Source organism: Hylobates moloch, unplaced genomic scaffold (genome assembly GCF_009828535.3).
Source record: "Hylobates moloch isolate HMO894 unplaced genomic scaffold, HMol_V3 SCAFFOLD_6, whole genome shotgun sequence".
NCBI lineage: Eukaryota > Metazoa > Chordata > Mammalia > Primates > Hylobatidae > Hylobates > Hylobates moloch.
In genome coordinates this window covers 2,621,432-2,634,462 of record NW_026652281.1, presented here as the reverse complement: position 1 = coordinate 2,634,462, position 13,031 = coordinate 2,621,432, and the positions used below count along the sequence as shown (strand labels likewise).

Here is a 13,031-nt window from a genome sequence, read left to right as displayed (position 1 = left end):
TCTATGGACAAAAGGAAAATTTGAATCTTCAAGCATTTTTTTTTTAACAAAAGGAGTTGTAATGAATTATAACTGACAATGAACTGCACATATTTAAAGGGGTCCATCTGCTGTCCCGATCTGAGGGCACCTGTGAGCCATGCCCCACCACGGCAGGGAGCATCACCCCTGAGGTGTCCTCCAGCCCCTCCCCAGGAAACCACTGACTGCTTTCTGTTGCTACAGATGAGTCTGCATTTTCTAGAATTTTATGTAACTAGACTCATAAATGGATTGAATATAAACTTTTTGGAAGGAGTTGTCTAGCTTCTTTCACACAACATGAGATTCATGCATATGGCTGAGTATCTCAGTTGTCCATTCTGAGACCCCTCAGCATTATTGCTGGGTGGTATTCCACTGCGTGGACGTAACACCAGGGTTGGCCTGTCCACACGCTTGTGAACGGGTATCTCGGTTGTTTACACTCTTGGAATGTTACAAACAAAGCTGCTATAAACATTCACACATGAATCTTTTATGAACATGTGCTTAATTCCCCCAGGGTAAATACCTAGGCTGGAACTTATGGGTCATACTTTTTTTTTTTTTTTTTTTGAGACAGAGTCTCGCTGTCACCCAGGCTGGAGTGTGCAGTGGCGTGATCTCAGCTCACTGCAGGCTCCGCCACCCGGGGTTCACGCCATTCTCCTGCCTCAGTCTTCCGAGTAGCCCGGCTAACTTTTTGTATTTTTAGTAGAGACGGGGTTTCACTGTGTTAGCCAGGATGGTCTCCATCTCCTGACCTCGTGATCCGCCTGCCTCGGCCTCTCAAAGTGCTGGGATTACAGGTGTGAGCCACCGCGCCTGGCGAACGGGTCATACTTTTTAAGAAACCGCCAGACTGTTTTCCGAAGTGGCTGCACCACTTCACATTCCCACCATCTGTGAATGTCATTCTAGCTCCCCCACACTGCAGCCTGAGGTGGGTGGGGCCGGCGTTTTTCATTCAGGTATTTCAAGAGGTGTGCAGCGTCCTTTCACTGTGGTTGACATGGCATTTTTCTAATGATGAGGATGGTGACTATCTTTTCACATGTGTTTATTTGCCACCCATGTATCTTCCTTGGCAAATCATTTTTTTTTTTTCTTTGTGGAGACAGGGTCTCACTGTTGCCCAGGCTGGTCTTGAACTCCTGGCCTCAAGGGATATTGCTGCCTCAGCCTCCCAAGTAGCTGGAACTACAGGCATGTGCCACTACACCTGGCAGAACTCTCAAAACTTAATAAGAAGAAGCAACTTGTTGGGCATGGCGGCTCATGCCAGCAACCTAGGAGGCCAGGACAGGAGGATCCCTTGAGGCAAGAGTTCAAGACCAGTCTGGGTGACAGAAGGAAACTCCATCTCTCTTTTTTTTTTTTTTTTTTTCCAGGCAGTTTTGCTTTTGTTGCCCAGGCTGGAGTGCAGTGGCATGACCTTGGCTCACTGCAACCTCCACCTCCTAGCTTCAGGCGATTCTCCTGCCTCAGCCTCCCGAGTAGCTGGGATTACAGGTACCGGCTACCACGCCTGGCTGATTTTTCTATGTTTACTACAGACAGGGTTTTGCCATCTTGGCTAGGCTGGTCTCAAACTCCTGACCTCAGGTGATCCGTCCGCCTTGGCCTCCCAAAGTGCTGGGATTACAGGCATGAGCTACCACGCCCAGCTGGAGACCCTATCTCTTAAAAAAAAGTTTTGAGAATTCTTTATACATTTTGAACATATAAATCCTTCATCAGCTACATGACTTGCAAATATTTTCTCCTAATCTGTGCCTTTTCATTCTCTTCATAGTGTCTCTCAAAGAGAAAGTTTTAAATTTTAATATATTCTAATTCATCGACTTTGTCTTTTATGGATGTTTTCGGCACTGTATCTCGGAAATCTTCGCCTAATTTAAAATCACAAAGTTTGTTTCCTCCCAGCAGTTTTTGTTTTGGGTTTACATTTAGGTCTCTGATCACTTCCGAGTTAATTTGGCGTAAGGGCTGCGGTGGGAGTCAAGGCTCGCTTCTCCTGCATACGGACGTCTGTTCCAGGGTGTCTGCGGAAAAGCGCATCCTTTCTTTGTGGCGCTCCTTCACACCCGGCGTGTGTGTGAGTCTGTCTGGAGCCTCTTCTGTCCCACTCATCTGTGCTGCCTTCCCCTTTGCTACCTCACAGCGTTGTGATCCCGCTGTTCACGGAGTCTTGAAATCAGGTAGGGCGAGTCTTCCAATCTGTTTCTTCTTGTCAAAACTAATTACTCTAGTTCTTTCCATATCACTTTCACTTGATTTCTTTTTTTTTTTTTTTTTTGAGACTGAGTCTTGCTCTGTCGCCCAGGCTGGAGTGCAGTGGTACGATCTCGGCTCACTGCAACCTCTGACTCCCGGGTTCAAGCGATTCCCTGGCCTCAGCCTCCCAAGAAGCTGGGACTATGGGTGCCCGCCACCCATGCCTGGCTAATTTTTGTATTTTTAGTTGAGACAAGGTTTCACCATGTTGGCTAGGCTGGTCTTGAACTCCTGACCCCAAGTGATCCACCCACCTTGGCCTCCCAAAGTGCTGGGATAACAAATGTGAGCCACTGTGCCCCGCTAACTTTCAGCATCAACTTGATTTCTAACATAGAAAAATTTGGCCAGGTGTGATGGCTCATGCCTGTAATCCCAGCACTTTGGGAGGCTGAGGTGGGCAGATTGCTTGAGTAGGGGAGTTCGAGACCAGCCTGAACAACATGGTAAAACCCTATCTCCACAAAAGTACAAAAAATTAGCTGGGTATGGTGGCATGTGCCTGTGGTCCCAGCTACTAGGAGGCTAAGGTGAGGGGACTGCTTAAGCCCAGGAGGTCGAGGCTGTAGTGAACCAAGATCAAGCCACTGCATTCCAGCCTGGTGACAGAGCAAGACAGTGTCAAAAAAAAAGAAAGAAAGAAAAAAGAAAAGAAAACAGAAAGGAAAAGAAAACAAAAGAAAAGAAAAGGCCAGGCGCAGTGGCTCACGCCTGTAATCCCAGCACTTTGGGAGGCCGAGGCGGATGGATCACGAGGTCAGGAGATCGAGACCAGCCTGGCTAACATGGTGAAACCCCGTCTCTACTATAAATACAAAAGATGAGCCGGGTGTGGTGGCGGGCACCTGTAGTCCCAGCTACTCAGGAGACTGAGGCAGGAGAATAGTGTGAATCCGGGAGGTGGAGCTTGCAGTGAGCCGAGATCGCGTCACTGCACTCCAGCCTGGGCGACAGAGCAAGGTTCTGTCTTAGAAAAAAAAAAAAAAAAGAAAAGAGAAAAGCAGCAAAGCAAAGCTATGGCCGGTCAGGTTGTATGAAGTTCTCACACCTTACACTGTGTGGACCTGACTCCCGATTTCCTCACCACAAATAACTGGACTAAGGATTGGGAGCAAATCAAAGCCCACTGTGCTACGACCATATGCGAAGACAGCTCCGTGCACGTCACCTTCTTAAGCACGCAGTCCCCACCAGTATCTGAAGAGGCCTGACACCGCAATGCAAGGAATGAAGGAAGGTGTCACACGCGACCACTGCAAAATGTCAGCAAATACCTAGGGTCACTGGGACTGCTGCTGGGTTCCAGGGCACTCAGAGGGCCCCTGTGGTCTTTCCCTGGGCTCCGCCTGGGCTGCACGACACGAGACCCAGAAACTCCGTGGGCGCCGAGACTCTGGCACTACCATCACAGGCGCCAGCAACCTCCAAACCTCAGCAGCTGAGGATTTTCCTTACATTTTCAAAAGAAAAACGCACGGCGTAACAACTGCTTGTCACAACACAGTCTCCCAAACCAAGTGGAGACTTGCCCCTTTAGTGGAAAAAGGATTTGAAGTATTTTGGTGTAGCTACACTCTTCAAAAAATTAGTAAGCTGCACAGATGAGTCATGCCAGATGCTCACAGGAGTTCTGTCCGGAGAGCACTCTCCTATGACGCTGGGAACCGACCTTCAAGAGCAGTCAGCACTCGAAGCACACGTGGTCCAAGGAGAATGTCCCCTGCCAGGGTTCCTAACAGAGGCCTGACTGGGAGCTCGGCACCATCAGCCGGGACACATTTCCCAGCCTCTTAGGCATCCAGGTGGGACCAAGAAAGTAAAGCTGTCCAACAAAATATAAGTGAAGTGTCTAGAGGCTGCTTTCAGGAATGTTCCTCAAGAGAAAGAATTCAAGCCTGCCTTTCTTCCTCCTGCATCCTGCTGCCCAGGACGAACGCCTGAGGACTGGTGCCCTGGCTGGCACCTTGGGCCGGGAACAGAAGGCCACATCCTAGGGATGTCACAGAGCAGCCAGAGGGGGCCTGCACCCCTAAGGGCATCCTCACGTTCTGATGGGGCACAGCGTCCAGGGAGCGGGGTGGCCTCCTGCACGCCCTGCTGTGAGAGGGAAATGGGCTTCTGGCCGTCTCGACCCTGGTCACTGTGGGTCACCCGGAAACACAACACTGCTCATCTCTCCTGATTCTCTGTGGTACCCAACTTCAGTGACCAGCTCCCAGCACCTGAATGTGTCAGTTTAAGGAGTGTGCCCCGCCCAGACCAAGGAGCTTTCATCATCAGTCTCCACAGGCACCACGGCCCTGGGTTCTGTGTGCACTGCTCTGCAGGCTGCCTCATCCAGTTCTGCTAGAGCCCCCTGAGGTATGCACCATTCACACCTGCACTGACAACCCCAGGCCCTGCCCGAGCCCCCACCCTTCCCGCCTGTAGAGGCCCCGCAGCCAACAACCCCCCTCTGGAGGTGGCCCACCCGGAGCCCAGGGCCAGCTTCCCATACAGCACTGGCACAGGGCTTTGCACAAGGCACAGCCTTAGCTAGGAAAGAAAAGAATCTCCAGGGTAAGTGTTTTCTTCCTACCCTTACAGGAGACAGGGGAAAAAAACTTAGCATCTTACCTCAAAGGAACATTCAACATTTCTGTCATTTTTTGTGTGTGATAATCCCTTCAGGTCTATCTTTTCAACACTCACTGTAAAAGTAAAACAAAAAACAAAAATGAAATAAGAGCTTGAAGTATACACACAATTATTTAGCATTTGATATAGCAGTTTTCAAAACGAGGTTCTCAGCACCCAAGGCTGTCCTGTCACTTCGGTGGCATCTCACCTAGAACCACAGCCCGGAGAGGAAGGCGGGCAGCAGCAACAATGCAGGGCAGATTCACAACCGAAAGGAGGGAAAGCAAAGCCACACCTGGCAATGGAAGAGCAGGAACAGCACTGGAGTACAGACATACGTTTACGGACCCAGCGAAAGCCCAGCAGTAGCTACAACTGAGTATCTGTGCAGTCTCCCGAGTTCACCCTCAAAACCGTTACAAATCTGTCCCAACTTCTGAAAAGCTAATGCTTAGCATTTTCAATTGTGACTGTTTTAGACAATATTTCCCCAAGAACACAGTCACCTGGGGAGCCTCTTCTATGTATTTTCTTGTTCTTTTTCCTTTTTTTTTTTTTTTTTTTTTTTTTGGGAGACGGAGTCTCACTCTGTCTCAGCGGCTCACTGCAACCTCTGCCTCCTGGGTTCAAGCGATTCTTGTGCCTCGGCCTCCCCAGTAGCTGGGATTACAGGCGCATGCACCACCATGCCTGGATGATTTTTGTAATTTTAGAAGAGACGGGGTTTTGCCATGTTGGCCAGGCTGGTCTCAAACTCCTGACCTCAGGTGATCCGCCCGCCTCAGCCTCCCAAAGTGCTGGATTTACAGGCGAGAGCCACTGTGCCTGGCCTTTCTTTTCAAGAGAATTCATTCTCATCCTTCTCTGCGAGGGCAAGGATGAGGAGACCAGAATAGCAGTCCTGGGGGAATCAGGAAGACAGCACTGTCTTGGAGCAGATCGAGGCTGCAGTGAATGAAGCCGCACAGGATGGACAGCCAGAGCGACGAGCGGCCTCGCCAGGGAGCCCGGAAGGCATCGGCCTAGTCACTCCGTTTCCACGTACACTGCTGAGTGTTTTTCTCATCAAAAATAAGATGATACTATTAGGTTTTAAGCACTATTTTTAAATGAGCCCAAATATCTGCTCAAAATAAAACAGCCGCGTATCGAACATGCTGTAGTTTCTGACTCAGCCGCATCAAGGCAGGCCTGCCCTGCTGATCCAGCGCTGATGTTTCTCGTTGCCCAACACACCCGGCTCTGCCAGCTTCCACACTTCCCAGGCGCCAGGAGCCCCACGCCGCAGCTTTACACATAACTGGGAAAGTGGCTACGGGAGCATTCTCCCGCCTTCCTCCACCAGCCTTCGCTGGGTCTGGAGGCCACCTGGCCGTGTGCGACAGGGATGTCTGCTAATTTGTAGAATCTAACTTTGTCCAACGTGAAATACTCAACACAACTTCTCAGAACTGTGAATGTGACACTTCCTGCAGGCACCCAAAGACCGCCTGGTCTCCAGCACCACCGTTCTCCAAAGCCCTCTCCATGGGCGCCAGTGCTCACACAAGGTCACGGCCACCTCAAAAAACTGTATGGCCAAAAAGCTTCTTGGGGTGGTTGGGAGCAGTGGCTCACGCCTGCTATCCCAGCACTGTGGGGGGCCGAGGCAGGCGAATCACAAGGTCAGGAGTTCGAGAGCAGCCTGGCCAACATGGTGAATCCCTGTCTCTACTAAAAATACAAAAAATTAGCTGGGTGTGGTGGCGGGCGCCTGTAATCCCAGCTACTCGAGAGGCTGAGGCAGGAGAATGGCGTGAACCCAGGAGGCGGAGGTTGCAGTGAGCCGAGATCGCGCCACTGCACTCCAGCCCGGGCAACAGAGTGAGACTTCGTCTCAAAAAAAAAAAAAAAAAAAAAAAGAAGTTTTTTGGGAAAAAAAAATCTCAGAAACTCCTTGTAAACTGTCAATGTACATTAGGATATTAAGGGCTCTGAGAAGTCCTACAGTACATAATAATTTTTTAAACGATTCCCCACACTTTTTGGCAACTTCTTCTCCTAACATACACGAACCTCCCCTAGAGCAAGGACCTGTTCTGTGCACACGCTCCGGGGATGGTTCTAAGCCTGCACTGCCCAAATCACCCGTGACAAGTTAAGTTAATTAAGAAGGAATAAATTTAAACGTTCAACCCCCAGTTGTCCTGAAGAACCACGCTGAGGGTTCTGCAGCCATGGGAGGCTCGTGGCTGCCACGCTGGGCGGTGTGCTCCCGCCGGTCCGTGAGCAGCTCTGTGGGCCTCCACACGCCCCTCATCTGCATGTCCTCTGTGGCCACCCCATGACACCATGGCTGAGGAGCTGTGCCAGGCACCACCCTGCTCCCAGAGCCAACGACCTTGACTCCCTGTGTCTCTGCAGAACGAGCCAGCCAACCCTGCGCTGAACCAACCATCCTCGCTCGCTCCCCAGCATGTGCCACAAACACCCAGCCACGTCACAGGTCACCCTGCAGGTGCTGCGAGGGTCGTGGAGCACGAGGCAGCGGGCGCGGCGCTCCCAGCGGCACCACCTGCTCCGCCAGGGAATCTCGTGCATCTCACAGATGCGGGAGTCCACTCGGTTTAGAGTTCTTTAAGCTTAAAATAGCACCTCACAGGAAGGAATTACTATAAAAAATACAAATGTTTATTTCCTTTCTGGCAAAACAAAGAGCACAGCACATTTAGAGGCTGCAGAGCCCTGCTGATGTTCATTCAGTGAAACTACATGCTGTTCCTGCCTGACTTCCTCAGTCAGACTGTCAGCAAATACATAGCTTTTATGTTTTTCTGAAGCAGTACTTCTAAAACTTCCCACAATGACATCACTCTAATCCATATATTTTGCTTTTTTAAACAACATATAGTGTCAATGAATACAGAAACATGTAGTCAGCATTCTCCCTGGCCACAAACACCATGTGTACCTCATGTCCCAGGACTGAATAATATTAGGGTCTATGAAAAAAGTAAAAAGAAAAAAAACCCATCCGGAATGAGAGTAGGAAGTGACTCACTCATATTTCATATCTGGACAGGAAAACAGGAAAAAGCAGATGAGTGTTATTCAGCTGTCTTCAAATAAAAGAGGCATTTCCAATTCCAGGCCCCAAATGTTGACGCATCCCTCTGCAGAATGGCTGCCCCCCACCACGGCACCTCCGGGCCCAGGAGGGACGCAGCGAGGCTTCCTCTACTCCTGCCCTGGACCCCACGTGCTCCACGGGCTCTGAAGGCTGAAAAGAGGAGCCTGGGAGAGAGGGAAGACCAGGCACAAAGAGTGAGGGGCTGGGCTAGTGCGCGGGCTGGGTTGCCAGCCTGAGTTAAGGTCAGGAAAGATTTAAGCAGGCTCTCAACTCCGGAGCCATTAGAGTTTGTGATTCTAAAAACCACAACCAGAAAAAAGGCTTAAAGAGCATCGGGATAAATAGCTTACGCATGCCAGGCTCATGCCTAAGTGATGGGTTGGTGGGTGCAGCAACGCACCATGGCACACATTTACCCATGTAACAACCTGCACATCCTGCAAACGTACCCCAGAACTTGAAAGAAAAAAAGAAAAAAGGCTTGGATATTAACTGGAAAATTACAAATTCTATGCATAACATGATGACAGTTTTGTTTAAAATGGAAATGAAAACACTAAAACTAAACGATCGAAAGTGATGGGAACAGCTGTGTACGGTGGCGAAGTGAAGAGTAGCTTTTCCCCACATTTCTGTAATGTGGTTTTGCCATCTCAAAGCGAATACCTATCTGCACGAAGACACTCATTACAACCCACTTCCAGTCTGCCCCCACTGTGGCCGCCTTCCCCTCCCTCCCTGGTCAGCCCCACTGCCTTCTGTGGAGCGTAAGCAAATGTCTAGATAAACTCAGGGGTGGCCGGGGGCAGTGGCTCCCGCCTGTAATCCCAGCACTTTGGGAGGCTGAGGCAGGTGGATCACCTGTGGTCGGGAGTTCGAGACCAGCCTGACCAACATGGAGAAACCCCGTCTCTAGTAAAAATACAAAATTAGCCAGGCATGGTGGCACATGCCTGTAATCACAGCTACTCGGGAGGCTGAGGCAGGAGAATCGCTTGACCCCAGGAGGCAGACGTGACAGTGAGCAGAGATTTGCGCCATTGCACTCCAGCCTGGGCAACAAGAGTGAAATTCCATCTCAAAAAAAAAAAAAAAAAAAAAAAAAAAAAAAACTCAGGGGCAAACATCACCCCATCACCTGAGAGAGCAGAGCCAGAGGGACCATGAAGACAGGATCCGCGCTGGCCAGAAAGCCCCCGTGAGGAAAGCGTTTAGCGTGCATAAAAATGGCGATTCAGCCACAGTGCATGGCAGCTAAGGCCATGAGGAGGCTCTCCTGAAGCACTAAGGCTGGTCAGCACCGCACCCAGGCAGGCCTGTGTGGGGACAAACAGGGCTGGGGCAAAGGGACCCGAGGCTGGGCCAGGCCTGTGCCCTCCTTCTGAAATAATAACACAAAGGATGATACACTTTTCCCTTTGAAATGTTTGTCTGTTCAAACCTTTCTTCTTTTCTCATTCCAGGTACACAACAGGCATTTTCCTCAAGTCTTACAAGTTAGATCACACAGCCTTCGATAAAATGTATAATCACATAGACTGTCATTTTGTAACTGAATCAACTCCTACATTTAGAAACCAGTACCCTAATGTAACTGAAAAAGGGAGGGAAGCTGGAGTAAGAATGGTGATGTCAGAAGTCAGGCCTCCCTTTGGTCCAACTGCACCACACCGTGGTGTTTCGATGCCAAGGTGTACAGTTTCTGATTTTTTCCTTTTACACGTCAATACCTCTACAATCAGATGCCAGGGCCATCTCACACCTGCTGCTGGCCATGTGGCAGGAATAACATGGTTGTGACAGCCTGCCACCTATGGAGAAAATGAGGAAAGAGCCAGCAACCCACCCAGAAAGCAGGTACAGTAGCTTAGGAGAAACTCCGAAACAGCGACTGGGCGCGTGCTCCAATGCTGTGGTGCCACAGCGCTGCATGGCACACAGAGCCCACTGCACATGAGGAATGGACGCCTCGACCCAGCCGGATGGACAGGATGCAAGGGAGTTGGACTCTGTGCGTCAACTGCAGGAGCATCTTACCTCATTTATTTGGATATTTTCCTTTCTATGCATGTACAAGAATGATATTATGAAACTCTGCAGCCAAGTCTGAAAGGGCTCTTTCAATAAAACTATGACCAATAAAAAGCAGCATGTTGGTTTTGTGGGCAATGTGTTTACTTTTTTAGATACAGAGAAAGTCTTCCAGCCAGTAGCAACTCACAGTTAATGACACACAGGAAGGAGACGGAATGATGCCTCCCAAGACCTGAGTTCGAATATTCATTCAGTAACTAAGGTCAGTTTTGTGTCTGCTTCCTCATTTGTTTAATGGGGATAGTAGCTTAAAGTGCCAATAGTTTGTAACCAAATATGAATAAAAACAGGAAATGGTCCTAATAAGTATAAAGATATAAAATCCCCAAGAAATAAAGGGCCCTGCTGGGGCATTCACACGGGGCCCGGGCACATGGTCAGCACTGCCCCGGTCTTCCTCCCCTTGGGGCATTCACACGAGGCCCGGGCCCACCATCAGCACTGCCCCGGTCTCCCTCCCGCTACTGAGGAACAGCAGAGGGCCCTACAGTGGAGTCCCTGAAATGCAACTGACTTATCTCCAAGGAGCCTATGGCTCCAGAGGTGACGTGTCCTGCCTCACCTTTGTTACTAATGAGCAGATTGTATTATTTAGTTAAGATGTATTTCTGGTTTATAGGGGACTCAAAAACCTAGGAGCTAAATTTACCAATGTATTGCTATTTAAACAAGCTAAGACAAGCCACGAATATTACTACGTAAGTTTCCTTTCTGAAGTGCCCTGGGTATGGATTATGGACTCTTCTTTATAGGATTCCAAAAGGCCTGGGAGGACGACCCTCATACAAGTTTTTTTTTTTTTTTTTAGAGGGGTCTTGGTCTGTCGCCCAGGCTGGAGCGGCGTGATCTCAGCTCACTGCAACCTCTGCCTCCTGGGTTCAAGTGATTCTCCTGCCTCAGCCTCCTGAGCAGCTGGGACCACAGGCACACACCACCATGCCCAGCTGATTTTTGTATTTTTAGTAGACATGGGAGTTTCACTATGTTGGCCAGGCTGGTCTCAATCTCCTGACCTTGTGATTCACCTGCCTCAGCCTCGCAAAGTGCTGGGATTACAGGCATGAGCCACTGGGCCTGGCCACAAGTTCTTACTCCTCACTTTGCTAAGCAGTCTCCCACTTGGCATTTTGCCTTAATGACCAAGTGCGATTTCCAAAGTAAAGCAAAGCTGAATCAAAAACCTATGATATTCCTATAAATTAAAAAATAAAAAGATTAAATCTTGAGATAGACACCTCACTCTGATTTGATCATTACGCATTACATACACATATCAAAATATCACATATACCTCCAACCCAAAAGATGTAGGTATAACGATGAGATATCCATAGAAAATAAATACACCTTACAAGTTACATTAAAAAAAACCACACACAATTTAAACAAACAAGATCTTAGAGGATGATTAAAATGTTACAAAGTCAAAATACAGGTCACCACATCAATCCTGTATCTTACATACCTAATTCTACAATGACTAGGCTGGTAAACCAAACCACAGGACAACCAGCACAATAGTTGTAAATTATTTTGCTGTCTACCAGCAGCTCTCTACATCCTTTAATTAAAAGGAACCAAACATTTTCCCACACAATTTTATGCTACTAACAAGCATTTTTAAAAGTTTATTTATTTTAGAGACGCGGCCTGGCTATGTTACCCAGGCTGCACTCGACCTCCAGGGCTCCAACAATCCTCCTGCCTCAGCTTTCTACGCATCCAAGACTACAGGTGAAAGCCACTATGCCCGGCCTAACATGCACTTTGAATTCACTGACTGAAATGCATGCAACAGTATGCGTTTATGTTTACGATTTTTTTTTTAAGACAAGAGTTTTGCTCTGTCACCCAGGCTGGAGTGCAGTGGTACAATCTCAGCTCACTGCAACCTCCATCTCTGGAGTTCAAGCGATTCTTGTGACTCAGCCTCCTGAGAGGCTGGGATTACAGGCGCACACCACCACGCCTGGCTAATTTTTGTATTTTTAGTAGAGACAGCGTTCTGCCATATTGGTCAGGCTGGTCTCGAACTCCTAACCTCAAGTGATCCACCCACCTTGGCCTCCCAAAGTGCTGGGATTACAGGCATGAGCCACTGAGCCCAGCTGATTCTAAAGTTTTAGACAGAGATCAGACATTTTATAAAACAGAATTTGCAACATGTTTCAGGAAGGCACCGAACAGGTAAGTATCCAGAGGTCACTGGCCACATCCCAGACTATGCATAAACTGATTCCTCACAACAAAATACCCTTCATTTTCTTTTTGACACGGTCTCACTCTGTCACCCAGGCTGAAGTGCAGTGGTGTGATCTTGGCTCACTGCAGCCTCAACCTCCTGGGTTCAAGTGATCCACCCACCTCAGCCTCCTGAGTAGCTGGCTCTACAGGCATGCATCAACATGCCCAGCTGATTTTTGTATTTTTTTTTTTTTTTTTTTTTTGTAGACACGGGGTTTCGTCATGTCACCCAGGCTGCTCTGGAAGTGGACTCAAGTGATCTGCCTGCCTTGGCCTCCCAAAGTACTGAGATTACAGGCCTATACCTTCACGCCCAGCCCTGCCCTTCGTTTTCAGATGAAAGCACAGAAATACTCTCTAACATCAGTCTTCTATCTGCTATTATATATATGTAACTGTTGCCATACAGTTTTTTTTTTCTTTTTTGGGGACAGAGTTTTGCTCTGTCACCCAGGCTGGAGTGCAGTGGTGCCATCTCGGCTCACTGCAAGCTCCGCCTCCCGGCTTCACGCCTCAGCCTCCCAAGTAGCTAGGACTACAGGCACCTGCCACCACGCCCAGCTAATTTTTTGTATTTTTAGTAGAGACTGGGTTTCACCGTGTTAGCCAGGATGGTCTCGATCTCCTAACCTCGTGATCCACCCGCCTCGGCCTCCCAAAGTGCTGG

General features: G+C 48.9%; 1 protein-coding gene across 2 annotated transcripts in view; it reads right to left on the bottom strand.

The window, feature by feature from the left end:
* Positions 1-13,031, bottom strand: part of ZCCHC14 (zinc finger CCHC-type containing 14) — an 89,823-nt gene that overhangs the window by 22,520 nt on the left and 54,272 nt on the right. For both annotated transcript variants that reach the window (XM_032156250.2, XM_032156248.2), the window contains exon 3: positions 4,915-4,988. In XM_032156250.2, coding sequence (XP_032012141.1) covers positions 4,915-4,988 — 74 coding nt within the window. The remainder of the gene's footprint in view (positions 1-4,914; positions 4,989-13,031) is intronic.